At 39.0% G+C, this 25,264-nt stretch overlaps 1 protein-coding gene across 6 annotated transcripts in view; it reads right to left on the bottom strand.

Annotated features, from left to right (window-relative positions):
- The window catches only part of klhl13 (kelch-like family member 13), a 34,525-nt gene extending 9,611 nt beyond the window's left edge, over positions 1-24,914 (bottom strand). Inside the window, exons 1-6 of one of the 6 annotated variants that reach the window (XM_035666531.1) lie at positions 24,763-24,914; positions 23,148-23,219; positions 9,249-9,320; positions 4,629-4,770; positions 1,704-1,836; positions 352-548 (exon numbers count right to left, since the gene is read on the bottom strand). In XM_035666531.1, coding sequence (XP_035522424.1) covers positions 352-548; positions 1,704-1,836; positions 4,629-4,770; positions 9,249-9,320; positions 23,148-23,200 — 597 coding nt within the window. In that variant the 5' untranslated portion in view covers positions 23,201-23,219; positions 24,763-24,914. Of the gene's footprint in view, positions 1-351; positions 549-1,703; positions 1,837-4,628; positions 4,771-9,248; positions 9,321-18,072; positions 18,344-23,147; positions 23,220-23,778; positions 24,463-24,762 lie in introns of those variants that run through there. The other 5 variants (XM_035666532.1, XM_035666535.1, XM_035666536.1 and 2 more) reach the window with 5 other exon arrangements.
- Between the last annotated feature and the right edge of the window lie 350 nt (positions 24,915-25,264).

The raw sequence follows: 25,264 nt of genomic DNA, 5'->3' as shown, positions 1-25,264 counted from the left end.
TATCATGTTTTCAGATTTTCATAGCACTGAGTTCAAATTATTATATATATAAAAAAAATTATTTCTTCTGACTTCTTCTCAATTTCTACTAACAGAAAAACAGCAACCAACAAATGTTTTATGTACGTACTTGCCTCCTCTTCTAACTTGGCAGGAATATTAAGAGCAGTTTAAAGCCAAAAGATTTGGGGAAAGACTGATTAGAATTAAACAGAGCATTTATTTAAAATTATATCCAGTTACTTTATCCAGTCACCTTAAACATGTTAAACAGCAAATGTACAACTAGTGAAGACTAGAGGGAAGCTGTATAGTGTAGAGTTATGGGCAACTTTGGGTCTGCTTACTTACCCCAGATATAAGAAAAACCTTGCAGAAGTCCAGCACAGGGAGAATTTGTAAGAAGCTGGCTGCCTCAAGTGTGTCTTGCAGATTCTCCATGTTGAGTGACAACTTGGCTGTGTAGATAAAGTCAATGATTTTCTTCAGGCCTATTCGATTGACTCCGTGAAGCTTGATGCACATTAAATCCTGTTCTTTCATTCCACCTGCATCAGGAGAGAGGAGATGCTTACACTTGGTTCAGCTGATACATAATCTTATTTGACTGACAGACCTGAGAGTAGCCACATTTATTTGATTTTTGAAAAGAATTTGAAGAATAAAGCTTACATAACTCAACAAATTCTATTACGCAGAAATATTAAAAACAAAACAAAATATCAAAAATACAAAACATGCATTATTTAATTTGTCTTATTGTGTGTCAATGAAATGTTTTCAGTGTTAAAAGGACTTGAATGTGTTAGGCAGAATCCCATTGCTCAGCATCTATGCTCACACAGCTCCCTTATCACTAATGAGCTATCCCTCACTCTAAGTCCAGTTTCCCCTCACTCCTACTTTAACAAGCTCCTCTTCTGTTCTCATTGCAGAACCTTCTTCATCTTAATCATATACTTTAAATGTCAAATCTTCAAATTTACATCCACTAGTGATACAGTATGAGACCCAAAATAACCCCGCCAACTGTTCTAACATCTAAATTCCTTTCTCTGCTCCTTATGTGCTATGTAATGCAAAGAAATTACCTCTAGTCATGAAAAATAACACCTTAATTGAAGTAGACTACAGCTTCATACAAGGTCCGATCAAAGCAGTAAGGTCACTTTTACTTAAAACATCTGTTACCAATTTTCCTTGAGTTTAACTTACAAACCTGATGCATTACAAATGCATTTTCAGTTTTATTACCTTTTTGCATCCTAAAATGTTTGCCATGTTTAAAAATGAGCTACAAGGTCCTTCAACCTCTGCATACAGTGCGCCAACAAGATCAAAGGGGCCAACTAGTCACATTTATAATCATAAGTACTAATGACCATGTACATGAATGCATAACAATGACCAGATTGGTTTTATAACATGGAAATCTTTATGCATATACATTACTGGAGGGACATGGGCCCAAGGTCAATTTGAGTCATTTCTCAGGAGACAAAATGACAGTGACATGACTGCGATTGTGTTAAAGCATTAAAAGTTCATGAATAAAAAATGTTTTATTAGAGAATACAGTGCGGGAGGGAAGAAGATATAAAGCAATCAATGCAATACAAAAAAAGGAACATCAGTGTAGCTGGTACCAGTGAAACGGCAACCCACAGATGAGCAGATGTTCTGGTCATGCTTTGCAGACTCACCTGTGAACATGGCTTTGAAATAGTCGGAGGAGGAGGCCATCATGGCGCGGTGTACAGGGAAAGCTTCATCACCGTCCCCAGCCACCAGTGTGACGTCACATAGTAAACCTTCTATCCTCAGCTGGTCAAATCCCTAACAGGAGAAGAGAAAGGTGGAAGATGCATGTTACTGAGCCAAGCTGAGAGAAGTAGACCTCTGCAGAGTCCAGACCAGGCTCAGTTGAACTGTATTTCCTGTCTAATCACAAACTTGAACTTCAATGTTTCAGTAAAGATCAGTCAAAATAGTGTTTGGCCACAGCCCGCCAGATGTGAGCTCATGGACACAAAATGGTGTACGACAGTCCTCTGGTCTACTTGGCCTGTCTGACTGATTAGGGCCTACTTGTTTTTTTCACTGTCTGGCAAGTAACAGAATTAAATGTTTGGAGCTACAGCTACAGTACATTGGCCCTTTGTAGGCATAGCAACATAATATGGATTTGTACAGCATGGAGGCATTGCCTGCAGTGTATCAGACTCTGGCTACACAGATTGATTCACTTCTTTTTTAATCTCTTCTGGGAAATTGTTGATATTTAAAAACAAATAATCCTATAATCCCCCCCAAAAACAGAATGTACTCACAACATATTTTTCTTACATGTCTTCACTTACTTCATTTACTACCACACTGTAAGCTTTTTGCATTAGATGGGGAAATGGATCAAATGCATCCTTTGTCTCTGCCTCTTCATTTGCCATGGCTAACGGTCATAAAAGGTAGCCTCAATGGCACCCAAGCAAGAAAACATGCTATTAACATACTACTATAACATAGTAAACTCCTGTAATATTCAACGGGTATGATTTGGGTAGACTGCTTTCAAAAACACCACTAACTGAGACTAAGACTGAGTGAGTCCACTAACTAACTGTGGCTAAAGGGTGTAAGATCAGATGGCATAGAAAGATCATTATCATTCCCCTTACTGTGCTCTGACACCAAAAGATTAATGTGCAGCAAAAGCAGCCAACAGCCATTTGTTTTAAATGAGGGCTGGTGACGAAGGGCAGCCATTGCTGTGGCAGCAGCAAACAGCGCGATGCCAACACCAACCGCTACAGCTTTAGGTAACTTAATGCAAATTGGTGGTGACGTGCTAAAGCAGCCACTGAGAGCACACTGGAAATGTATGCTGTAATACAGTATCTTGCTTCTCCTTAACGGTGGCATTTTGATGGATTATTTAGTTCTCTGCTACATGGGAGCTGTTTTCTTGTTCTTTTTGTTGCTAAAAATAGAAAGATATAAAGAAGATATAATGTGTGGCTACACTTCCATGAGAGGGTGGTTTGTGTTCTTCAGTATCAATATGATGCTGTGTGCGTTAACTGTTAGGTGACTGCTTATAATGCATACATGTTTGGGTGGAAAGTAAGTCGCTTCAAGTACTTATTAAATTCTGTTAGTAACAGCTTTTTTGTTACATTCTTGGGGATAATTTCATAATATTCTTGTTGTTCTCAGTCTTCATATCATATCAAATTACACAGAAACCAAATCCCAAATTATTCTGATTAATCATTGCAATATTATACAAGTTGTTAAATTGTATCCTAGAATTCCCGCTATGAGCTCTTTGACGTAGATTGGATTTTGCAATGTGGAGGGTTTTTAAACTGCAGAGACATTTTCCGGTTTGTAGTCTTGTAGTAGGCATAGATTAACTTGGATAGAGCTTTATCCAATTTAAAAAATTAGAATACATCTGAATAACTGTCTTGCTCTATAAATCAGCACTATTTCATGGATAAATCATATCTGGGTTTTTTATATTTTTATTTTATTGTATCACTACTATGTGTAGTTATGATCAATTTATATTATTAGTCAAATGTATTCTTCTAATTATGTCACAGATCATAACTCAAAAAGTCACACACACACTTTCCCGACGGTACTGGTTCCTTCCAAAAGTTGCAGGATGAAATCAGTTCGTAACAGCATGCACGCACGTAGCGCTGAGCACTCTGCTGTGCATCAACGCTGGAGGAGATGTAGGCTACAGCTTAAAAGGTGTGTTGCTGAAGTGATAAGTCGAGCATCAATCCCTTTTTCAAAATGTATGAAAATGAAACGCAATTAGGAAGTGAACTTGGAGAGTGTTGGTGGAGTTGGAGTCTTGCAGACAGACGTTAAGGTAGGCATGAAAATCCTATACTTGGTTATTACTGCTTCCCCCCTCTCGCTTGCTTTCTGCTTGTATCAGTGTGTGTAGGTGTGGCTACAGGTACTAGGCTAGTGGTGATAATGGATCTTTCAAACAAGTGGAGCAGTTAGGAAAATAGGTTACTACTGCTCAGTCTGAGCTTTTATTGGCAAGGGAGTAGACACTGCTATGTGATGTCAGCACAGTCTCATAAGTACAATGTATGCATTGTGTATACAGCTATAATAATGTTGGCAGGTTCCTTCCCTCTGTCCTTTAATTAATTTGCATTGTGGATATATATTATTTTTATGGGACTTTATACCCCTTGAAATTTTTGGGTGAAGTATAGAAGATGTAGCTCTTTTTCAAAAAAAGTGGCAGCAGTGTAGAAGCTAGTTTACAAGTGAGTGAATCACTGAGTTTTATTTTCAATGACCATAACAGATCATTTAAATGAAAATCTCTAAATAAATATGCAGCATTTGCCCTAATGTAAAGTGGAAGATTACTGAGCTACAAAAACCGATTTAGTGAAGTTTTAGAATCATCCCAAGTCTTTGAGTACTTGTCAAATTGCAGAAAATTGCATCATTTTCTGCATGCTGCCCTTGTATATATCTTACATTATTCAGAGCATCTCTAAAACACCATGATTCAATTCTCGATTAGACAATATGTGACTCAATCTACTTCTTCATAGGACACTGTTGCTACATCTCTGAACTCTCACCTGAAGAACCACTGAGCTGTGTGTGTTGCTTGTGAAAAATCGAGTGTTTCCTGTCTTTGATGCCTGAAGGTGGGCAGAGATGCCCATATCACCATAGCCCAGAGCAACTTTCATGTGAGCGTCGTCGTCCTCCACGAGGGATCTGTTAGGAAAAAGCAAAGAAGTTTTTACTTCAAACGGGTAGCAAAAACACGTGTTTCCATCTAATTTTAGCTTATGAAAAGTAGGACAGAGAAGTTTTCAAAGTGACACTACTTAAGGACATATTGCGTGGTGGTAGCCTAATTGTTAGACAAATTGTCATCTAGAAGTTGCAGTTCTGCAAGGTCTGAACAGCTGGGGAAATTGTGGCAAGGGAAGAGACAAATGTGTACTCCACCCTTCCCAAAGTGCCTTTGGGAAACTCCCGCTCTACTAAGGACAGTCAGGGGTTTTAACAGGGTGGGAAATTAGCACCAGCCAATAATTAACATCTTGGAGATGGAGCTCAGGATAAATTAGATAACTCCATAACATCAGTAATGAATGTGACTCTTATCTCTTACCATTTAGAAGTCAAATGTCTCTTTCTTGTAAATTGTGAAATAGCAAAGGCTAACACTCAATAAAACTATAACTTATGTTGTGCGAATATGCAAACAAATCCCTAATTGATGAAGTATAAAACACACAAACTCTTTTTTTCTTTTTTCTAAAACAATGAATGTATTGTGTTGCTATACTGCCATTTTAGTGAAACCCTGACCTTTAGTTTAGTGCCACAACTGACCATTTCCATTTATCTGTCGGTGTTGTGAGTGTTTGTGTGTGAATAAGAGGCCAATTGTAAAGCCCTTTGGATAAAAGTGGCGTACAAATGCTGCCATTTACTACTATAATATCAAATATCCAAATTTAGAGAGCAGTTTCCCAAGAAAACGCACTGAACACATTCATGCTCCTTGGATGATGAACCCTTTCCATTTTGGAGTAAATTTTAATGACCTCACAGCCTTTCCTCTTGCACCACACCAAGGACCAGTGTTGCTTATTTCCAGGTTTGCTCCATCCACACTTTGTTTTACTTTATTTTGGGTTATGATGAACATTGTGGCCTCCAGGGGCCGCCAGCAGCTTTAAAACCCAAAGCGCAGCACAGAAAGGTATTATAAAACTAAAGTATTTGCAAAAATAGGTAAGAAGGTGAAAGCGAAACAACTTTAGGTTTTGCTTTATTAGAACATTTTGCAATGCATTAAAATTATTGTGGAGGCTTATTGGTTTGATTTTTACATGTAGTGTTTTGACTTAAGCAGGACACTGATGGATGTGAAAGCTTGCTTCTGCTTCCTTAAATAAACAACAGAGCTATGTAATGTATCATCTCTGAGTTAAATCAGGACACAAAATTAAATTAAAGAATTTTAAAATGGGCTGCACAGCATCGAAAAGATCATTTGTTTTCAGAAAAACTGTGACTAAAATATGAATCCTCAATACAACTCAATTTTCAGAACTCTGGAAGAAACCAGAATAACTCAAGACAAAACACTGCTAATGATGATTGAAGTGAATGAAACTTAATTTCAGAATGTGTAATTGATTTATAATCCGGAGATGCCACACTGTAACAAAACTCTTTGGGTCTCTAAAAGCCGAAGGAAAAAAAAAAACCTTCTCTGTGGGAACGTGATATATTAGTGCTTTTCATCTGTATAGTCCAATTCTTATGATTCCTGTGCTCTAGGACAGTCTGACTAAAATGTAATGCAAAGTCCTTAACTGCTCCACACAGAATGAACATGGAAAAATGGCAAGCGTGACTCAGAGCCCCAAAGGGAATACTCTGGGGATAGGAGTAAAATTTGTTCTGACAAAACTGACAATTAGAGACTGAAGCTCATTTGGGTAGAATACAGAGTCTGTGGATCAACAAAATCAACCAAGCACTTGTCATCTATCAAATAGCATATCTGTCTCTAAAAGGTTGCATCATAAACAAACTGCTTTGACTTTTATGCCAAGCTCGGTTGAACCTTCTTTCAAAAGTGAGTTTGTTGACTCTATAAACAAACAGCTGACCTCAGTGTATAATCTGTTAAAATAATGTGAAACAAGTCCTCTTACAGCATTTATAGAAAAGCAGGAGTAGTTTGGGTTGAGGCAGGTCAGTATTTTTTAAAGTAAGATGAAGTTAAAATGAATGACTTGTCTGACTCTGTTTTTAGTAAGAGGTAATGCACATAGAGAAGGCCTACGACACAAAATATCTTAATTTTCAAACACTGAATGAAAACCGAGCTTAAAATATTACAACTATTTTCCATGCAATATATAGAGATGACTATATAGTCAATGAATGTGGCATCCCAGACTTTTTAGATGAAGGTTGGCCTGGTTTTGATAAAATATTCTTTTACAAAAATGTCTGGCTCAGCATAGGAGTAAATTTGTGTCTTCAAACTGGCCCATGAGCAGGCAGAGCTTGTCAGATGTAGAAGACTAATGGTTTTTGGGTGGACTATTTATATAATGAAGTATTCTAAGTACTTGCGTGGATGAACACTTGATTTTTTGCAGTTAACAGAGTGGTTTTATCATTTGTAAGCGAATGTCCCCTGTGCCTTTAGGGGATATTGTTCAACATTTCTAAATAAAACATAGCTTTTAAATGCAATTAAAATGTTTGGCAGGCTATTGTTAAAGCCACGTGTCTTTCATGCATTTGAAATGAACTTGTTCATTAAAGTGGCAGGTTTAGGCTAATAATCTGATATTCAAAACTTATTTTACTTCCACTGAAAACAATCCTCTTTCTCTTCCTTACTCATAATGACAGGGACACTAAAAAGAAAGGGGGACAAATGTGAAAATGTGCAGGAGGACATACAGATGGGTGAAAAATCAAAGGAAAAACCTAAATGAATGACTGGAGAAACATAACAAATGCATATCTGTTCATACAGGACAGGCAAGGTCACTGAATGGTTTGATAAAAATGAAAATGATGTGTTTTAACTGAACACATATGAGAGAATGGAGATGGTTCCAGAGACTAGGAGGTTTGTGCTGTTTTTTCCTTTAAACTGTCACTCATCTGTACATGCCAACAATAAAGAACGTCCTCAATACTGAGAAGCTCCCATAAAAAAAATATTTTTTTTACGATATCAGACCATATCAAAAACATTTATAAGTGAGCCACTCAGTATTGTGAATTCTATTTGAAACAGAAAAGAAGAGCAGTCATTTTGACGGTATAATAAATATATAACTGAGAAAGAGAAAGTGTGCAAGATCCTTCTTTGAAAACAATTTTAAAATGGATTTAGGAGATTTGACATTAAATTAGTGTCATTACATGTAGACAGAAATTTGGGCATAAAGGCTCCGAATAAGATTGCACTAATGGCTGAATCAATTATCTGCCAGTTTAATGATTTAAAGGATTTCTATGTTATTTCTACCTGCTTCTATTAGCATTTTTATATTAGTGGGGAACAAATCAGGTATGTAGGAGCAGCAGAACCCTTTGCTTTAGTCGACTTTGTTTCTAAACAGAAAAATGGAGTGGACCCTCTCATGTTCACTATGTGCACATTAATAGGAAACTGTCCAGCTTTTAAGAATTTTCATTAAAATAACTATTGCACAATGACTGATGAACTTTACAGAGTAAATGAGAATGCTGGGAGTTGTTTTCTCGTTCTTCTTGCAGAATACAAAAAAAAAGAAAACTAAAAGGAACATCATGCTCAAAATGCATAATCATGTTTATTTGCAAAGTTGTGAGTCACAATTGTTTAAGGTCACTTGGGGGTGTGAAAAGTAAACACCATAGACATGTTACCACGTCTTAGACTGCATAATATAGTTAGAAAAGTCACTGAGGTTAAATAACAGAGAAAGTTATTCAATTTGACCATGTTTAGTCTTACGGAAAGAAAACGTTACATGGCCACTTTATTGAAGGAATTGTGGGATGGAAACTTCCTTTCTATTTTCTTCTCAAAGAAACTTCACTTTAGGGCTCCGATACTCCGAGCCGACCTCAAAGCCAACAAAGGCTCACTGATCAAACGTTTTGTGCCACCTCAAGTTGCCTCACATCTTTGCACTTGAACACACCACACCAAGACTTCAGCCGACAACAGTCAACTGCAGTCTTTTTATTCAGGACTTTAGGCAAAAGACATTTGGGATATAGGATGGATAATAATTAAGAGAAGGTCAGGTGGAATTTAATTGTCATTCCTTTCACATGCTGTACAAGATTTGAGGAGCTGGTAGGGTGATCAATGAGGATACAATCAACAACAAAGACAAAATAAGCACAAAAACATTTAGACTGCTACTACCACAAGAGGTAAGGTGAAGCTCTATGATCTAGGCTACACATGCTTAAGGTCTATTACATCACACATCTTAACGTTTAATGCTCAAATACAGCACCATTTAGAAAACGAACGATGAGAGAGGATGGGATCGGTATGAAGGTACAGTTTAGAGAGAGATGATCATGGATCGAGTCTAGCAGGAATTTGTGAAACACCACCACTAAACGCTGAGAAACTGGCAGGGCTTAAACAGCGGTCACAATCACACTGACACACAGCACAGGCAATGTACTGGTACATTTACCCCGTCAGGTGGTAAGTCGGACAGGCAGCGAGGAGAGAGTGGGTTGTCCAAACCACAAAGGAGTGTTGGTGGCTGCCGGGAACGAAACAAAGAAGACAACAGCTACAGCATCCCACATAAAAGTTCTGCTCCCAAAGACACCCGAGAACAGAGAGGCCAAATCTCTAGTCGCATCTGTGGCGTGTTTGAAGATACTTCGACTAAAATAAAAAAATAACTAAAGCATCGCTGCAGCTCAGCCCTGACCAGTGCAAAAATAATTCACAGAATTAAACTATTAGCCTGTCAAATGCCTATTACTGACGCCAATTATGGGTTTATTTCAGGTGCATCTGTTTTTTTTTAATACTTTGATGATACAAAATGAAGATGAACCTTCAGATACAAAAACTGTTTTGTCTAGATATAATAAACCATCTAGTTACCTAATGGTTTTTATGAGTTAAATGATTCATAATGTCACAGTTTAATTTGATATGGATGATGCCATCATGATTCAACACCACAAATACAGTGTTTTCACAAAAGGAGAATAAATGGAATATAAACGCTCACAGCAAATGATATATTATGATACGTATTGCTCATGTCCTAGAAAGTATACTGTTAGGTCAGAAGTCTTACATCGGGGGGTTAAAAGGATCACAAAAGGCTCCAGTTTCACCCATTTCTCATCAAACAGTTCAAATACAGGTCTGAAATGATAAATGACCATATACATGAAGATGAAAGCCTGTTAACTTTGAGTTTAATAAAAACACCAACACTTGATCTTATGCTTATACGTTATATCTTAGATTCCCAGTATGATATTTAAATCTGGTGGTATCTCAGAGCCTCCGTTGGATGGCACATTTATTGTGCAAAAAACAATGAAGAATCAGAATTTGGTATGTTTGGTTATGGTACAGAAAAAAGTTGTTTTCTTAATATTCTAACTAGCAACAATGGAAAACAAGACCTGTAATTAGTTCAGACTGCAGGAACTTCTCAAGTTTACACTGTAAAACATTTTGCTTTTCTTCTGCAGGACAATATGTTGTTAACTACAATGGGAAGGACAAATAACAGCAATGCTATGCTACAGATCCTGCTTTCAGGTCTGTGACAGTTTGCATTTAGATTTCGAGCAGGATTAGGAGAAAGAGAGGGGTTGAAGGAAAAGAGAAAGTTGAAGGACTGAAAAAGAAGTAACAAAGAAACAAGGATGGCAGTCTATCTAGTCCCTTCATGTCAGTGGGAAGCTTACATCCTTCCTCCACTGACAGTTCAGGAAGCTAAAGTCAACTAGGCTTTTCCCCTGGGATGACAGTGGAAGAGTCTTAAAAGATTAATGAGTATAGCTTTGCTGTCTCATCATGCCTAGCCATGCAATGATAGAAACTTCATTAATCTAATCTATTTCAGTTTTTGAACATCTGAAAGACCATTGTCATGGTTTCTGGAGCAAAATATCTAAGATCTAAGAATAGTCATTTAAAAAAAAAAGAAGAAGCCAGAAATCACAAATAAAACGTGTGTATTGCTAATGAAAAATTTATTGCGGCCCTTTTTTTCCTGGGCTAATTTTGGCGCAAAATGCATTACGCAGGCATTTAGAAGTTGCATTCAATGTTTCTAGTTGCTTACAGCTACAGTGGACTAATGTGACACACTTTTAATTTAACCATACTTTTAATTTTTAAGAGGAACACAGGAAGAGCCTCAGAGCAAAAAAGATGGACAATAAGGCAGCAGTGGAATTGGCAGAGCAGCGAGAAAACAGAGAAAACACCAACATCTTGTATAAAAAAAAACATAATACCGCTACCTCATTGACAAAAAAGATCACAAGACACCTACAATCTGGCTGGTGTTCTCAGAACATACACTCCAGCAGCTGAATTCAAACCACTCACACAGAAAAATAGAAAGGCATAAGAAAAGGTGACAAGGTCCATGGAAACAAAACAAGGTTTCTTTCTTTCTGAAGCCTCTGAAGTGATGTGAGTGGAGTCCGGAGGGAAATCCCTATTTGTCTTAGCAAGCAGAGCAATGACAGACACCTATACTGAAGAGTCTTATCAATCACTGAGTGCGGCAATGCAATAAAGCTTCTACTCCTGGCAGAATCTAAACATCTAATGACACAGTAGTGCTCAAGTACTGTTTGTATAAATGCAGAAAATAATAACCCTTATAAAATGTATTAAGCACTTCCCACTAAAACTTGGTGTTAAAAGGCCTTTTATTGTCAAAAAATGTAAGTACCAATACAATGCAACATAATACATCAGTACCACAGAGAACACAGACTCATATATCACTATACGTACAGTATAGTATTACCTGGATTCCTCGTATTTCAGTGGTTGTCTGTGGATGTCATTAAAACGAATATTTGGCTTTCTTTTTAGCGTACTTCAACAATAACCTTAAAACACAAAACCTATCAAGGTACCGCGTGAGATAACTCATACGAGTATCCAATGTTATTCTATTTTAATATACAAATATGCTTAGCAGCTGCATGTTTTTTAACCTTCTACAGCTTCCCTGCAGCGCCAATTTTTTTTCTCTTCAACTCAACTGAAAAATTAACAACTGAGAGAGAAAAAAAATACAATTTCTCTCAACATTTCAGAGAATTGGGTGCAGCGCTTATTTCCCCTTTCTCCACCACACACAGTGAGAAGCAGTAGGGCAGTGAAAAGTCGGTAGTTGTGCGGTCTTAAAATTCTTCTCTCATAATGCTTCTATTCCATCAAACAGACTATCTGGCGGATAGATTGCAATAAGAAAATGTGAATGTGTTCATCATCATAATGAATACAGTCATTTTTAATGCACCAAAATACAAAAATGAGCCATAATCTATTCAGCGGAGATACTCTTTTTCCTCCATTCATAGAGTTCTAGTTAAAAAAGGAAGCAGTCACTTATCAGACCGTTTCAAACATCTGTGCCCCATGTGTCTGACAGATGATGTTTGCTCTGCCCATTCTGATCAAAATTGGCACGTCCCTAATTAATACTCTGGCTTAACCAACTGAATGGATAGTTACAAAGTGCTATTCACAGACTCAACAGTTACTCTTTTAAATGCTGGAAATCACACATGGAATTCTAATTTTAACAAGGAATATCACGGAAACTGTAGGTTTAAACTGAACTGTTTGAGATGGTCATATAACATCAAAGAAAAACAGGAGTACAGCACTGAAATATGGCAATATTTATGAGAGGATGTTTTTCTGTGCTTCAGCAAAAGTACACAATAAATTTGCAAAATGGGAAACAGAAAATGAGAAAACACCCAGGGTGTCACAAAGTACATGGTGACAGATATGTGAATGGCATGTCTCCGTGTTCATCTGCTAGTCTCTTCATATTTTTCATCAGGTATAACTGCAAAAGGAAATGGAATCAAGAAATATGCCCACTAATATTTGGAAAGTACTTGCTGTTGAATCTGTCTAGGACAAACTATCCATGATCTCCAGATAATTGCTCCAATCACTGCTAATAAACTTAGCAGTCTGTATGGCATAACGAGTCTGTAATTACACTTTATAATCAAAGAGCACTTTAAGGTCAAGGCTTTTGCTACAAAAAAAAAAGGCTGGGGAATTTATGAGTACCTAAAATTAAGTTTCAAAAACACAGTTTCAACACGCACCACAAGTAGTCAAGCCAAAGAGGCTTCATAATGTGTTTGCGTGTGGGTGGAGCAGACAATCTGTCAACATGTACCAAATGCTTAATCAACCTGAAGGATTCTGTAAGAAGGAACACAACCCAGCTGAGTATGTGTGAACCGAAAGGACAACTACAGCCAGAATAAAACTCATTTGCAAAGAAAGTTTGCATAAGCATTTTTAGAAATAGCTACAAAATACACTGAACTGTGCAGTCACTGCAGATATGTGGAATAATTCAGCCTAATTATGTAGGCTAAGCGAGGGATGAATCAAGACCCTAAACAAAAAGCCAAGAGATGTGTCAGAGCAATGAGGAATAAGAAGTGTCAGCGTAATTTTGCCTGGACTCAAATTAGTAGAGAGACATAGTTTTGCATACAAAGGGGCTTAATCTGTCACTATCTAAACAGAGATGCCTCATTACTTGCAGATCCTTTCATGATCATACAGGTCAGCGATACTGTATTTTTAATTCAACAATTATGTGTGGCCAATTACAACTTCTGAATTCACAATATGCAACTATGCGAGCAGAGCAAAAGGTTTTGGGGATGGAGCTTTGGTGGGAATGAGAGGAAGAAACCTTGCACCTCTATGAAAAAAAGCAAAGCAGCAAAGTGTAAAAAGATGGAAGTGGTGAAGTAGCTCTGACCTGACCCGCTGATAGGGTCGGGATACTGAATTACCTACTCAAAAAGGAGTTTTGGCAACCTTTCTAATCTAGTGTTGAAACCTGCAATAACAGATTTTTCAGCTCTGATTGTTCTCTCAGGGTTCGACAGTAACAGTTGTCCAGATTTGTCCAGTTGCCCTACAGATTTTTTTTCAAGGCAAACAGCAATATTACTCATTTTACATGTCACACTTGGGGTTCTGAGGGGTAATGTCTTACTCTACACCATGTTCTGTCATCTACACAGGTGACTCTGATACGAAGAGTCCAGTGAGGAAGTTCAATCATATTTCAGAGCATAAGGTTTTGGTTTTATTTTTGTCAAAATGACATCCACTGACTGGTCAACTGTGTGGTGAAACTTGGCCGAACTTCATCACAGTTCAGCTTTGCGTAGGTGTGTGTGTGTGTGTGTGAGATGAGCACAGACATGACAGTTTAACCTGACTGAACTCACTTGATGCTGTGCCAGTCAGACTGCCTGTGCTCCCCCTCAGGCCTTTCAATGAAAATAAATGATCCCTGGGTGGCTTTTGCGTTTTGTACAAAATGGCCACAAATCAGCAAGAACTAAATGTTCATTCCAAAGGGAGTGCAGGTGAATTAAAAGACCCACCAGAAATCTCTCTAACATTTTGAAATTTCCAGCTGCTGACCACCATGTGTGTCTGCATTGTGTGTACATGCCCACCAGCTGATTCTCAGCCTTTCATCAAAATGGAAAAGCCAATACATGTAAGAATAAGACCAAGTAACAAACAATACATCTATTCTGACAATAGCCCTGAAAGACACATATCCTGCACATTCAAGTATTCCAAATAATGTGTGCTACTTCATTAAGAACGTGCTCTTATCCATACATTCATGTACTGAATTTGGGATCTAACTGTAGCTGCACTTTACAGTACGAGCATACAGTATGTTAGCTAAGAACGGCATTGTGGTTTTAACATCTCTGCTGGCATATCATCCCTGACTGGGTCCAATTAACAGATAAATCACAGTGGTTAGACCCTCGAGTATAATTCCACTGTTTTATGCATTTTTAACCATGAAAAATGTCTTTTGTCTGTAGATGTTCAAAGTCAAAGTAGATTAAAATCCTCCAGCGCAAACCTAGCTCTTATTCAGTTTGATGTCATCTGTCAAATCAACTTTGTTCTGATTATTTTAGAATAGATGAGCTGTTTAATTGATGGAACAAATTAATCTAGGTTGGTAATAGGTTTCAAAGAAACGTCTGTAAACTAACGGGCCATTTACCTCAGAGGCTGCAAAAATCTTCTCACAGCAGTAGTGCAGGGGATTCAGCAGCAGCAGGATTTGACAGCCACATGAGACATTTGAAGCATCTAGATTCACAAAAATCTGTTTCAAAGCTTTAATTCTACCTATGGAGTTTAATCTGGTCACACTAGCTTTAACTACATTCGAAACACTAGATTCATCCATGTTTAGGCAGCCAGCATGTTTAGAGAAGGCTGTATTTTTAAAAACAGTGCATTTCTGTCAAAGAAAAAAATAATATAAACAGTAGAACAAATGGACAGCAGGAGATAAATCACTTTTAGACTCGGATGTGCTGAAGCAAAAGATGAAGGTCAAAATGTGCAAGATGTGACTTCCTTTTTTGATTTTCTTAGAGCTTAATTTTAAGCGTTTTTCCTTAATGAGACTGTTACCAGCGACAAGGAACATGGTCTAAGAGAAAAGGGGTATGATAGGGGTATATGTCCTAAAAGGTCCCTGACCAGGATCTTACAGGCTTTGCCGCAGTTAAGGCTGCTGGCTCACCATGACGCCTCCAAGAGGTGATTACTAAAGGCAGCAGTCACACATATTAAGTGCTTAGTACTGAACCGCTGTAAGATGAGGGATGGCATTCATTTCAAAGACTTTTTGTGGAATGAAAGACAAACCCAATGAAGGTTTACTGAGCTGAACGGCATGGCATGGCAGTGAACCTTAACCATTCCTTGCTAGCATGACATCTGCACCACAGGCAGTTGACCAGTCTATATATAGATTAGGGTGGTTTCAAAACAGGCACAACAAGCACATTGTGCAAATGAATGTTAATTCTTAATACAGTGTCTGTCAGCTGTCTGTATGTCAGATATTCCAAAAACTCTGTCTTCTGTGTCCCCCATCATCCTGCTGCTTTGGATACATATACAAAGATTACCCTAGCAGCATACCAAGTTTAAAATGTCTCTAAATCCAAAACGGATAGAGGCACCACTCAAAGGGCCTATAAACAGTGACTTCTCCCTGACCACAGAGTAACCTATAATTGGGGGCCCAATATCAGCATGCTTCAAAACACAGCTTACAATATACACGTTTCAAAATAGTAAGTGGTCTGGTGGGGCAGAGCCACACTGGGCAGAATAAGGTGGAGCCTCGAGGCTTGAATATGCTTCACTTGCCAGCGTGTGCACACATCCTCCTATGAAGACATGCAAGCACTGTGCGCAACCGCTTGAGTACACTTAATGCAATCTTGTCCTTGTGCTTTCATTTAGATAGATGTCACAGCCTTCAAAAAGACACGCTGACATGCGGGTGTGAAGATCCTCTTCTTGCAATGTCAAGTATTGAAAATAAAGTAAACACTGTGCATACAGTCTCTGCCTGGGTCTTGATTAATGCCGTAGCAGGAAGAGATACCAGCAGCACTCACTGATACTATACAGTTGTTAAGTCACTTTAACACAGTGACACAGCATGATAAAATAAACTGCCAGTAAGCCAAAATGATACCAGTGGAAAAAAGGATCTATTGTATAATTGAGTATAAGATACAGAAATGTACAGCACATGGCAGCATGTGACTATGACTATTTATATATAAATTAAAAATATACACCAGTATAAACATATGCTGTGTTGCTACAGAAATACCACAGGGTATTTTAATAAGTGACAAAAATACATACAGAACTACAGACAAAATAGGTCCATGACAAACAAAAATATTTATCACTCCTATATTTCCATCTATGGTCCCACTTTGATGTTACTTGTGCTGCCTTATTTTGAAGTAGCTTTATCACACACCAAGAACCAAACATTTCTGTTCACTGTTTGCAACTTATTCCATTACATTATGTACTAAAACATGTTTTTGACCAAAGACCATATGCCACACTATTAGCAATGAAACAAAAATAACTGGAAGGCTACCTTTGTAATCTTCAGACCATCTCAAATCTGGGCGGGGAAGTGGAAAAACCAGTGCATGCCCCTCAATTGCTACAGCCAGTAAGGTGCCCTTGAGCAAGGCCCTTAACCCCCCAACTGCTCCACAGCAGCTTCTCAGTAGCCAACAGAAGACGGTGGTTGTCTTGGACAGCTTCCAGGTTTTCAATGTGTGTGACTGTGTGTGAAGCAGGGTGTTCTAGCTAAACTACTCTGGTTAAAGATTAAAACCACTATTATATTATACACTAGTCAATAGTGTCAATAGTGAAGCATTCATCATGTCAAGAGCTCACAATGTGACACCATTTAGTCAAGACTTCCGTGTGGTTTATTTGGTAAGGGCTATATGGTCAACGTACAGACATATTTAGTACATTTAAAATTAGCCATGTTGCAGATGTCATCCGTTTCACTGAGTACATTTAAAGGAAAATATGCAAAAACTGAGGTTACAGCATAGATTTATTTTGTTGTGATGCAGTTCAAAATAAACATCCCGCTAAAACTAGCAAATTTAAGCTCTTAAGCTCATAAGTTAAGCTGCAGGATAACTGGAAACTGTTTAAATCCAATTTTGTAAAAGTCTATCCAAGTAAGCCCGGTTAGCCTATGAATTTACCTTTAGGCTATCAGCTAGCCTAGCTTGTCATGAAAACTATTATTTTACTTCTCGCTCAAGATTTTGGTTCTCACTCTCTGTAGGCCAAAGCCATGTTACTGTTCAAAAGTCAAACGAGACACTTGTCCATTTAAGCAGAGCTCGGGAAAAGGGGTAAAGAGAGGGGATGGCGAGAGGCTGTGAGAAGCACTCCCATTCTACCCTTCCCCCCCTGCTGAACAGTAGCAGATGACAATAGCTTCTAAACCAGGGCACGCCAGACATCCTGACAAAGGCAGGCTCCTCCCGAGCTGCTGAGTCCCTGTTCCCAAATAAACATAGCCACAGGGAGAGGGCAAGAGTCGGGATGTGGTGCCTGCCATGTCCAGACTAGCGGCAAAATGAGTCCCTTTGCCCAAGAGCAAAGCAATTCTGCCAACGAACCATAAAATGCATGCCGGACAAGGAAAATCTCTTGACACACACTACAAGGCTCAATCGCATTCTGCCTAATTAGGGCTGCAACAAAAAAAAAATAATGGTGTCACAATAATTTATAAAAAATACAAACCCAGAAAGAAATCCAAAACTGAAAAAGCAAACAAATCAATCTCCATATACGTTGCCACAATGGTATAATGTGAATGCTATTCAGCTCTTACTCACATGTAGGCAGGCGAAAGGGGTGAGGACCTGGATGTCTTAAGAACTGGCACTGGGAATTTCCAGCTGACAGGAGAACCGCTTTTCCATTTCAACGGCATGTTGTTGTCACCAGAATGGTGCTACAGCAACACCAACAGCAAAGACCATTTCCATGAAAAGGTTTCCAATGCAGTCTTCCATCCCACTCTGCCCACACCATTTAAGGGGGAGGGAGAGCAGCAGTGGCAGCAGCGGCAGCAGCTACAGAAATACACTAGTACAGGCAGTGCAGGCTACAGTCAGGGTTGTGACTTTAGCGGCAGCACTGAGAAGCCAATAGATTGCATCCACCACAACTCCTTGCCCTGCTGCATTCGCGGTTGTCTCGTGGTAGGAGGGGGAAGAAGCCCTGCCTTCACATCACCCTTTCAGGGTTTGTGAATAGCCCAGTAGCTAAGCAACAGTGCCACCTTGTTAAAGGAGTTGCGATTACAGTTCGGGGCAGAATTGGAGGGGAGATGAAAGGAAAAATAGAAGAATAACCATTATGAAATTCATATTACTTGACTTTGAAACCAGCTATGCTATAGGGTTTAAAATGGGATTTTAGGGAAGTCCAAATTAAATTTCAGTCAGTGGTAATGATTAAATAAATTCAACAACTACAACTACCCAATGATGCCCAGTTATTATTTATGCTTTCAACTGTGGATTTTACGTTGATCAATTATGTTGCAGAAAACAAAGACACATTATTTTTCTAGTGGAAGTAGTAGTGAAATACTACGGATTAAATATTTTTTCATCTTTTCACCATATGTCTTGTCATCATGGTATTCCAGGTTTTAGGACTTGGGCAGCCACAAAAGCGAATTAACTGATAATTCTAAAAACATGCTCACAAATTCCTCTACTTCATATATACAGTAGGCTTTATCCACATATCATTTTTGGACATGGCTGTATTTTAGTTCTTTGGCTAAACAAAACAGGCAGTGGGACAAATTAGTATTATTCTGGGCATGTTTGGGTGTAGCCAGCCATAGCCTGCCCTCGTGCATTCAATGTGAAGCAATAAAAACGTGGACCTGCACTCCTTATTTGCCTAATGACTATTGCAAGCTGTTAGAAAGTGCCAATATCAATTTCAAGTACTCGAGTTTTAAGCTATGCAATACATTTTTATACAACGAAATTGACAGTTCTCAGTAATATGTGCCAAACGTTGGGTGAGCTTCCCTACTGAAGCCCAGTAATCATGTTAAATTATGTTTTAACCTATCATTAGGCCCTGCAGTGAGTGGGTATCAAGTCATAAATCTACTGGGCTCTCCAACAGGTGACACCACTCTCTAGCTCTGATCTGACTTTAAAAATTCTACTCTCACCAAGCAAGGAGCAGATACTCCACAGCTTGACCTACCCTTATATCTATGCATCTGCTTGGCCTAAACTACAGTGGCTGTTGCAGCTGCCTTGAATGGGGACTGTGTGTTAATCCCATGGTCCAACCAGCTGTCCAACCACCACCACTCAATTTGTGTGCGAGTACAGGCAAGTCTAAAGGGTCATTGCTTGGTCTCATAGGAAAACATAGGAAAGGTGTGAGGAAAGTTGCAAGGAAAGGTGTGAGGAAAGGTGTGAGGAAAGGAGGTTTCTGAAGCTATTTGATCCTCTGACAACTACTTCTAAAGCGGTCTACTGGTGCCTTATTAATCCCAATGGCCACCTGGATGCTCCATCCACTCTTGTGTAAAAAATATTTAGGGTTTTAGCAGATTAGTACAATAGTAGTATAATTAAGTGTAATTAGTTAGAGTATATTGAGAGTAGCCTTATTACACGTTCTGAGTTGAAAAAACACTTCCCTATTCTGTCCTTAATTGGTCTGCCTTGATTAGGCAAGCAGAGTAAATTGACTCTCAATTCATATCAGTAGATTTCTCATAAGATCCTTTAGTGTTAATAGTGCGAGCAGAGAAAAATAACTTCCACAACTCCAAATTGGTTTAACCCTGTATATGACAACGACAAAAGGTGAAAATACACACTGCTATGTTATTCTACTGGAACCATCAATTTAACATGGATGTTTGTCAAGTATAGAGAGTAGCTCTCCTGATGATGTTTAGGTAGCAATCACTCTCCTTAAACTATGTAAAAGCCCATAACAACTGGTGTGCAACATCCTTTCTGCCCCACCTGTCCACATGGTCGGGATAATAGCTGAAGCATGTGTAACAGAGTCTATATTAAAAGCAGAACATCCACACTCCACACAAGCTGCATGCAGGTGCTGTCCCACTGGATTCTGTCCTCTCCAGTATAAAAAGCTGCATACGTGTCCAGATATTCAGTTCTTGTGTCAGAATTTCTGCATATGACAGATGTCCTGCAAACCCAACCCATACCATGATGTTGTTCTCTCCGATGGCATTATAACAAACTCTTGAAAAAACCTGAACCAACTTATGCCTTTATTAGCCTAAATGACTACCTTATGCTGTTTGTAAAACTTTCAAACCTGCAGAGTTGGTTTACAAGGCCCCTGGGGAAGCCTCTTTACATCTTGGTCATGACCCTGTCTTGGTCATTCTTCAACCACCTGCAGCTCCATCCTCATGAGAACCTTGTCATCACACTTTCCGGCTTCGACTATTCCTCCTCCCAGCGTACGCTGTAAATGGCAGAATGACCTTGCTTCCACTGCAAGGGCAGCAGTCATGCCGTCTCTTCTGTCAAAGCCTAAGAGCTCAGCGCTACACCTGTTACCCTCAGTTCTACTATATTACTCTCCTCACACCCCCTGTAAAGACGCCCATTTCAAATAATGCCTGTACAAGCACGCCTTTCTAGTGTAAAGATCCTAATTTTAAAAGAATTTGGGGAACTCTCCCCCTGGGAATAGCAAAGGTTATATGTTGTATATGACTCAACAAATAAACTGAGGGACAACTGATGCCATAGTTAATTTATTTAAACTAGCCAACAGAATATCTGTCTAGTATCTAACAGCTTATGCTGTGGACAGACAGTCTGCACCGGTATTAATTACAGTACTTTACGTAGAAATTGTGTTCCATAACTGCCCATCCAGTTGGTGTAGTGTCTCATCCACCTCCACACAGTCACAATTCTGTTCACCAGTAAAGGAGACTCTTTTGCCAACAGACTGGATCACACAAACAGAAAATATCAAGCAAGCTCCTTTCTCTAGTCGTTCAACATGCAGGTCTAACTCCCAGATGAGTCTGTCGATGACAATTTGTCACTACCTGCAGTAAAGGTACATAAATAAAACATAGGATCAGTAAAACTCAGTAAATATGTCACCTGATCTTTTATCTAAACTCACGCTCGACACATCTGTACACTGCTGAATACAATGCATAATGGCAATCTCTTACACCACTTTGGTTGTTGTCTTTCATGTAGACCTGGTCCGTAACTGTACTGTAAAACTGTAACTGTAAGGTTAGCAATTTTCCGGTTCAACAAGACTGGTCACTGCATCGTGTCTACAATATAGATCCAACATGACTGCAGTGTAAGTAAAATGGTGCAAATCTTTGTGATTGGCTTCTCTACTATAAAGGTTTGTGGAACCTTATAGTCGGTTGTCAGCAGCATTTAAGGTGTCAGCGGTAACTGCAAAATATATTAGCAATGTTTGAGGATCCTACTATGAAAATATTTGACTTTCAGGTCCCATGTGATTTACAACATTGACATAATGTGACACAGATGCTTCCACTCTGTTCCTTGTCTTTGTCTTCTGTCATGGATCTCAAAACAAACAGAGCACTGTTCCAAAAATTACAACTGACTACTATTTTTATCTCATTGGGTAGTAATTACCACATAAACACACCAGTCACCGTTTACTGGAGAAAGTTAGGTCCCAGAAATAAGGAACCTTTGCCAAAAGCACAGAGAAGGTTTTTGAATTATGTCGTATAATAAGTGCAAAGTGTATTTCTTCCTGACATTCACGTGTTTGGGTGCGCCCAGTCATGGCCAACAGGGTGTAACAGGAGTTCCTGTTGAGGTCACACCAAAGATGTTCCTAATGCGAAATACATACCCCGGCTAATTACACAGGTTTCTGTACCTTCTACATTCGTCTTACTCTCGGCTTTTCTGCAGCTTCCTCAAACTAATATTAATCTGTAACCTAGTCAATAAAAACTTGTCAAATGTGTCATTTTCTCTCATACTAGAAGTCATAGACTGCTTATTAACTAAAGACAGCGAGCTATACAGCAACCAAAGGCTTAGAGTTTTTACATACAACATTTTATTCGGTGGCCATTGTGTGACGGCTTTTCTTATTTGCTGATATTCTGTTGAAAGTTAAAAACAAAGTACATGATCTACCAGACATTTTGTTACATGCTTGTTGCTATTCAACTCCTAGATAATTAGACTTAATGACAGGCACAGGGGGACAGCTCCTAAAAACATTTGCTTGTTATCCAGTGCCAACACTGTGCCCAGTTGAAAACCCCTGTTTCAGTATTTGTATACCAAAAATGCAAACTGTCTGAGTGACAGAATGACTCCTGGCAGGCAAATAGTGATAAATTAGCTAACATTATGCACAAACCATTCAGGCGTGGTAAGGTGCCACAGATGAATTAATGTAGCAGAAACACTGTAATGTCTTTAAGTGACACTCTGGTCAGGCTGTTGGCTGTGGTACTTAATCCTGGTCATTGAGCACCACAGCCCTAACGGGCTTCTTTCTAACAATCCAATCAGGGATTACCTGATTAACTCCTCCGATTACAGGTGGAAACTATTTCCTAGACACGACTCACACCAGGAACGATAACTGCTGAACTGTATACAACAACGGCCAACCATCAATCCAGGGTCAAGATTTCCTTTTATAAAAAAGTTATTTAGCTCGGTTGCAATTATTAATTAAGAGCAGTGAAAAGAAAACCTTGAATTTTGTCGAGATTGCTAAAAACAGCTTGTGAAGTTTTGGCACGGAGTGTGAGCATAAAGTGAAATCTCTTCAAACAAAGTGAATCAATACACATATTCACAGTGATCAAGGAAATAATGGAACAGGAGACATTGTGCATTACCTGTCATGCAGTACGATGGGCATTGTCTCCCCTCTGTGTACAGGGTGCTCCATACCCTCGCCAAGACCACACCTCAAAAACAGAAACACGGTACATTCAACACAAGTCTTTCTTTCAAAACAACAAACACTGAATATCAGCCAGGAAACACGACATGAAGCTGTGACATGTATGTTTTGATTCAGCACTTATTTATAATGTTTTACAGTCTGCAAACTATTCTTGATACAATATATCTCAGTGAACTGTACAATTAGTTGTGCATGTAAGTTTTCTGATTCTGGTAACAACAAAGTTATTATTGTACTATAGATCACAAGTAACACTGCCTTCCAGTTAGACACGGTTATATATACACATCTCAATGCTTTTTTTTCTTGCAACTGAGCTGGACAATGAAATAGAAACAAATAAGTTAAAAGTTTCTAAACTGTCTGAATAAGCTTAATAATAGTACCAGACTTCAGTAAATATCTAAACTTATCTTTCAAGTTTATCCTGAAACCAAACATGTGTGTGCTTGACATACTTTAACTCCAGTGTCTGACTGATTTACAGCCTGTGGTAAACACCAGTAAGGTGAGCATATTTGCATTCATGATTATTTTGGATGTAAAAAGCTCCTACAGACCTTGATGACAAGGTGTAAGCTCGTTTCTGGACCCCCCCCTGCTGAAATGTGACAGTTGCATCATATTTCTAACTTGTTGCTTTACACAGAACTGGGCTAATTAAAGCTAAAAATATCTGCCGCGTGTGTTACTTCACAGAACAATCTCCCTCGTCTTTTGAAATCCAGCTGACATTGCGTGCAAACTTTGAAAGAAACTGGCAACCGGTGCGCAAGGTTAAAAAAGTAGTTTCCTCAATAGTTACTGTTCCCGTTGACATAACACGTTAAAGTCACACAGAGCCGGTGGAGCTGACAGCCTCTTGCCTCTGCACAGCTGCTGTACGCCGAGCTCTCAGACAGACACCGAGTCGGAGAGGTTAGTCCTTTTAAAGTGGGACACATGTGGGGAGAAAGAAAGTCCACGCCGAGGTAGCTGCCTGCTAGCAAAAGCCTCCAAAGCTACCACCGCTTGAAATGTCAAGTGTTTATTATGCCTGACTAAAACACTGTCACAAAGAGGCTGTCAGACTGCAGCTTTGTTCATTTTTCTGGCCATGTTGCCTCAACAGTCTCAACCCCTCCTCCTCCTCCTCTTCTTCTCCTTCTCCCTCTTCTTCTCCTTGCATCTCCAGTGGGAGCAGGCTAAAGCTAACTAGCCCAGCTACCCATTTAACGTTCACATTTGCTAGCTTGTAATAACACCAGATGAAGACAGTCGAGTATGAGGCTGTCGAGTTGACAACTGTGAGCTAACTATCGTCCGCTAGCTGCGTTACCTGAACTCCCGACAGCGTAAAGAGCAGGGGCTCTTAACGTGAGTTAGTTGGGTTGGTAATTAGTTAACGTTAGTGTGGTTGGTTGGTAGGTTTGCCACCACCAACAAATGACTGTGACTGACTGTCAACCTGCTGTTTGCCGAGCTTAATACACTGTATATGATATTTCGATGATTGTACGTATCTTAAATACACTCTGTAAACTTTTAAAAAGCAGATTCCATACCTTCAAAAACGAGATAACGTTAACTAGCGTCCTTGTTTTCCTTCCAAGCCCTCAAATCCACTTATACCAACCGGAGCCTCCTTCCTTGTTTTATCCAATCCAGTCGTCGTTTACTAGGAGAGCAGGAGCATCCAAACTTTCCATTGGCGGAAGAGTATGGCAATCTTTTCTCATTGGCTCAAAACTTCCGTTACTAAATAAAGTGGTTCTGAAGAGGAGTCGTCTTTCTTTGAAGCGTTTGTAGTCTGACATAAATGTCTGCATCGCTTTGCTTTAAAGCGATTCGTTATTGTAGTTTTGAGTGTGTCCTCTAGGGAAGAAATAGGCTCCCTGTTGCAAGTATAAACTCACTTGTGTTTTCTATAGAAATGAGTTAAAAACAAGTACTCACGCAGTGTCGTTGATGCATGTGGTAATGTTCAGTAGAGCAGAAGTGTGAGTTGGTGTGTTTTAAAGTGATTGAAAGGGAGAGGAGGTAATGAGAGGCTGTCATTATCCTCTG

The sequence above is a fragment of the Morone saxatilis genome, unplaced genomic scaffold, assembly GCF_004916995.1.
Source record: "Morone saxatilis isolate NCDOM2014 unplaced genomic scaffold, NCSU_SB_2.0 Contig20, whole genome shotgun sequence".
In the NCBI taxonomy this organism is placed as follows: domain Eukaryota; kingdom Metazoa; phylum Chordata; class Actinopteri; family Moronidae; genus Morone; species Morone saxatilis.
This window is presented reverse-complemented; position numbering and strand designations above follow the sequence as displayed.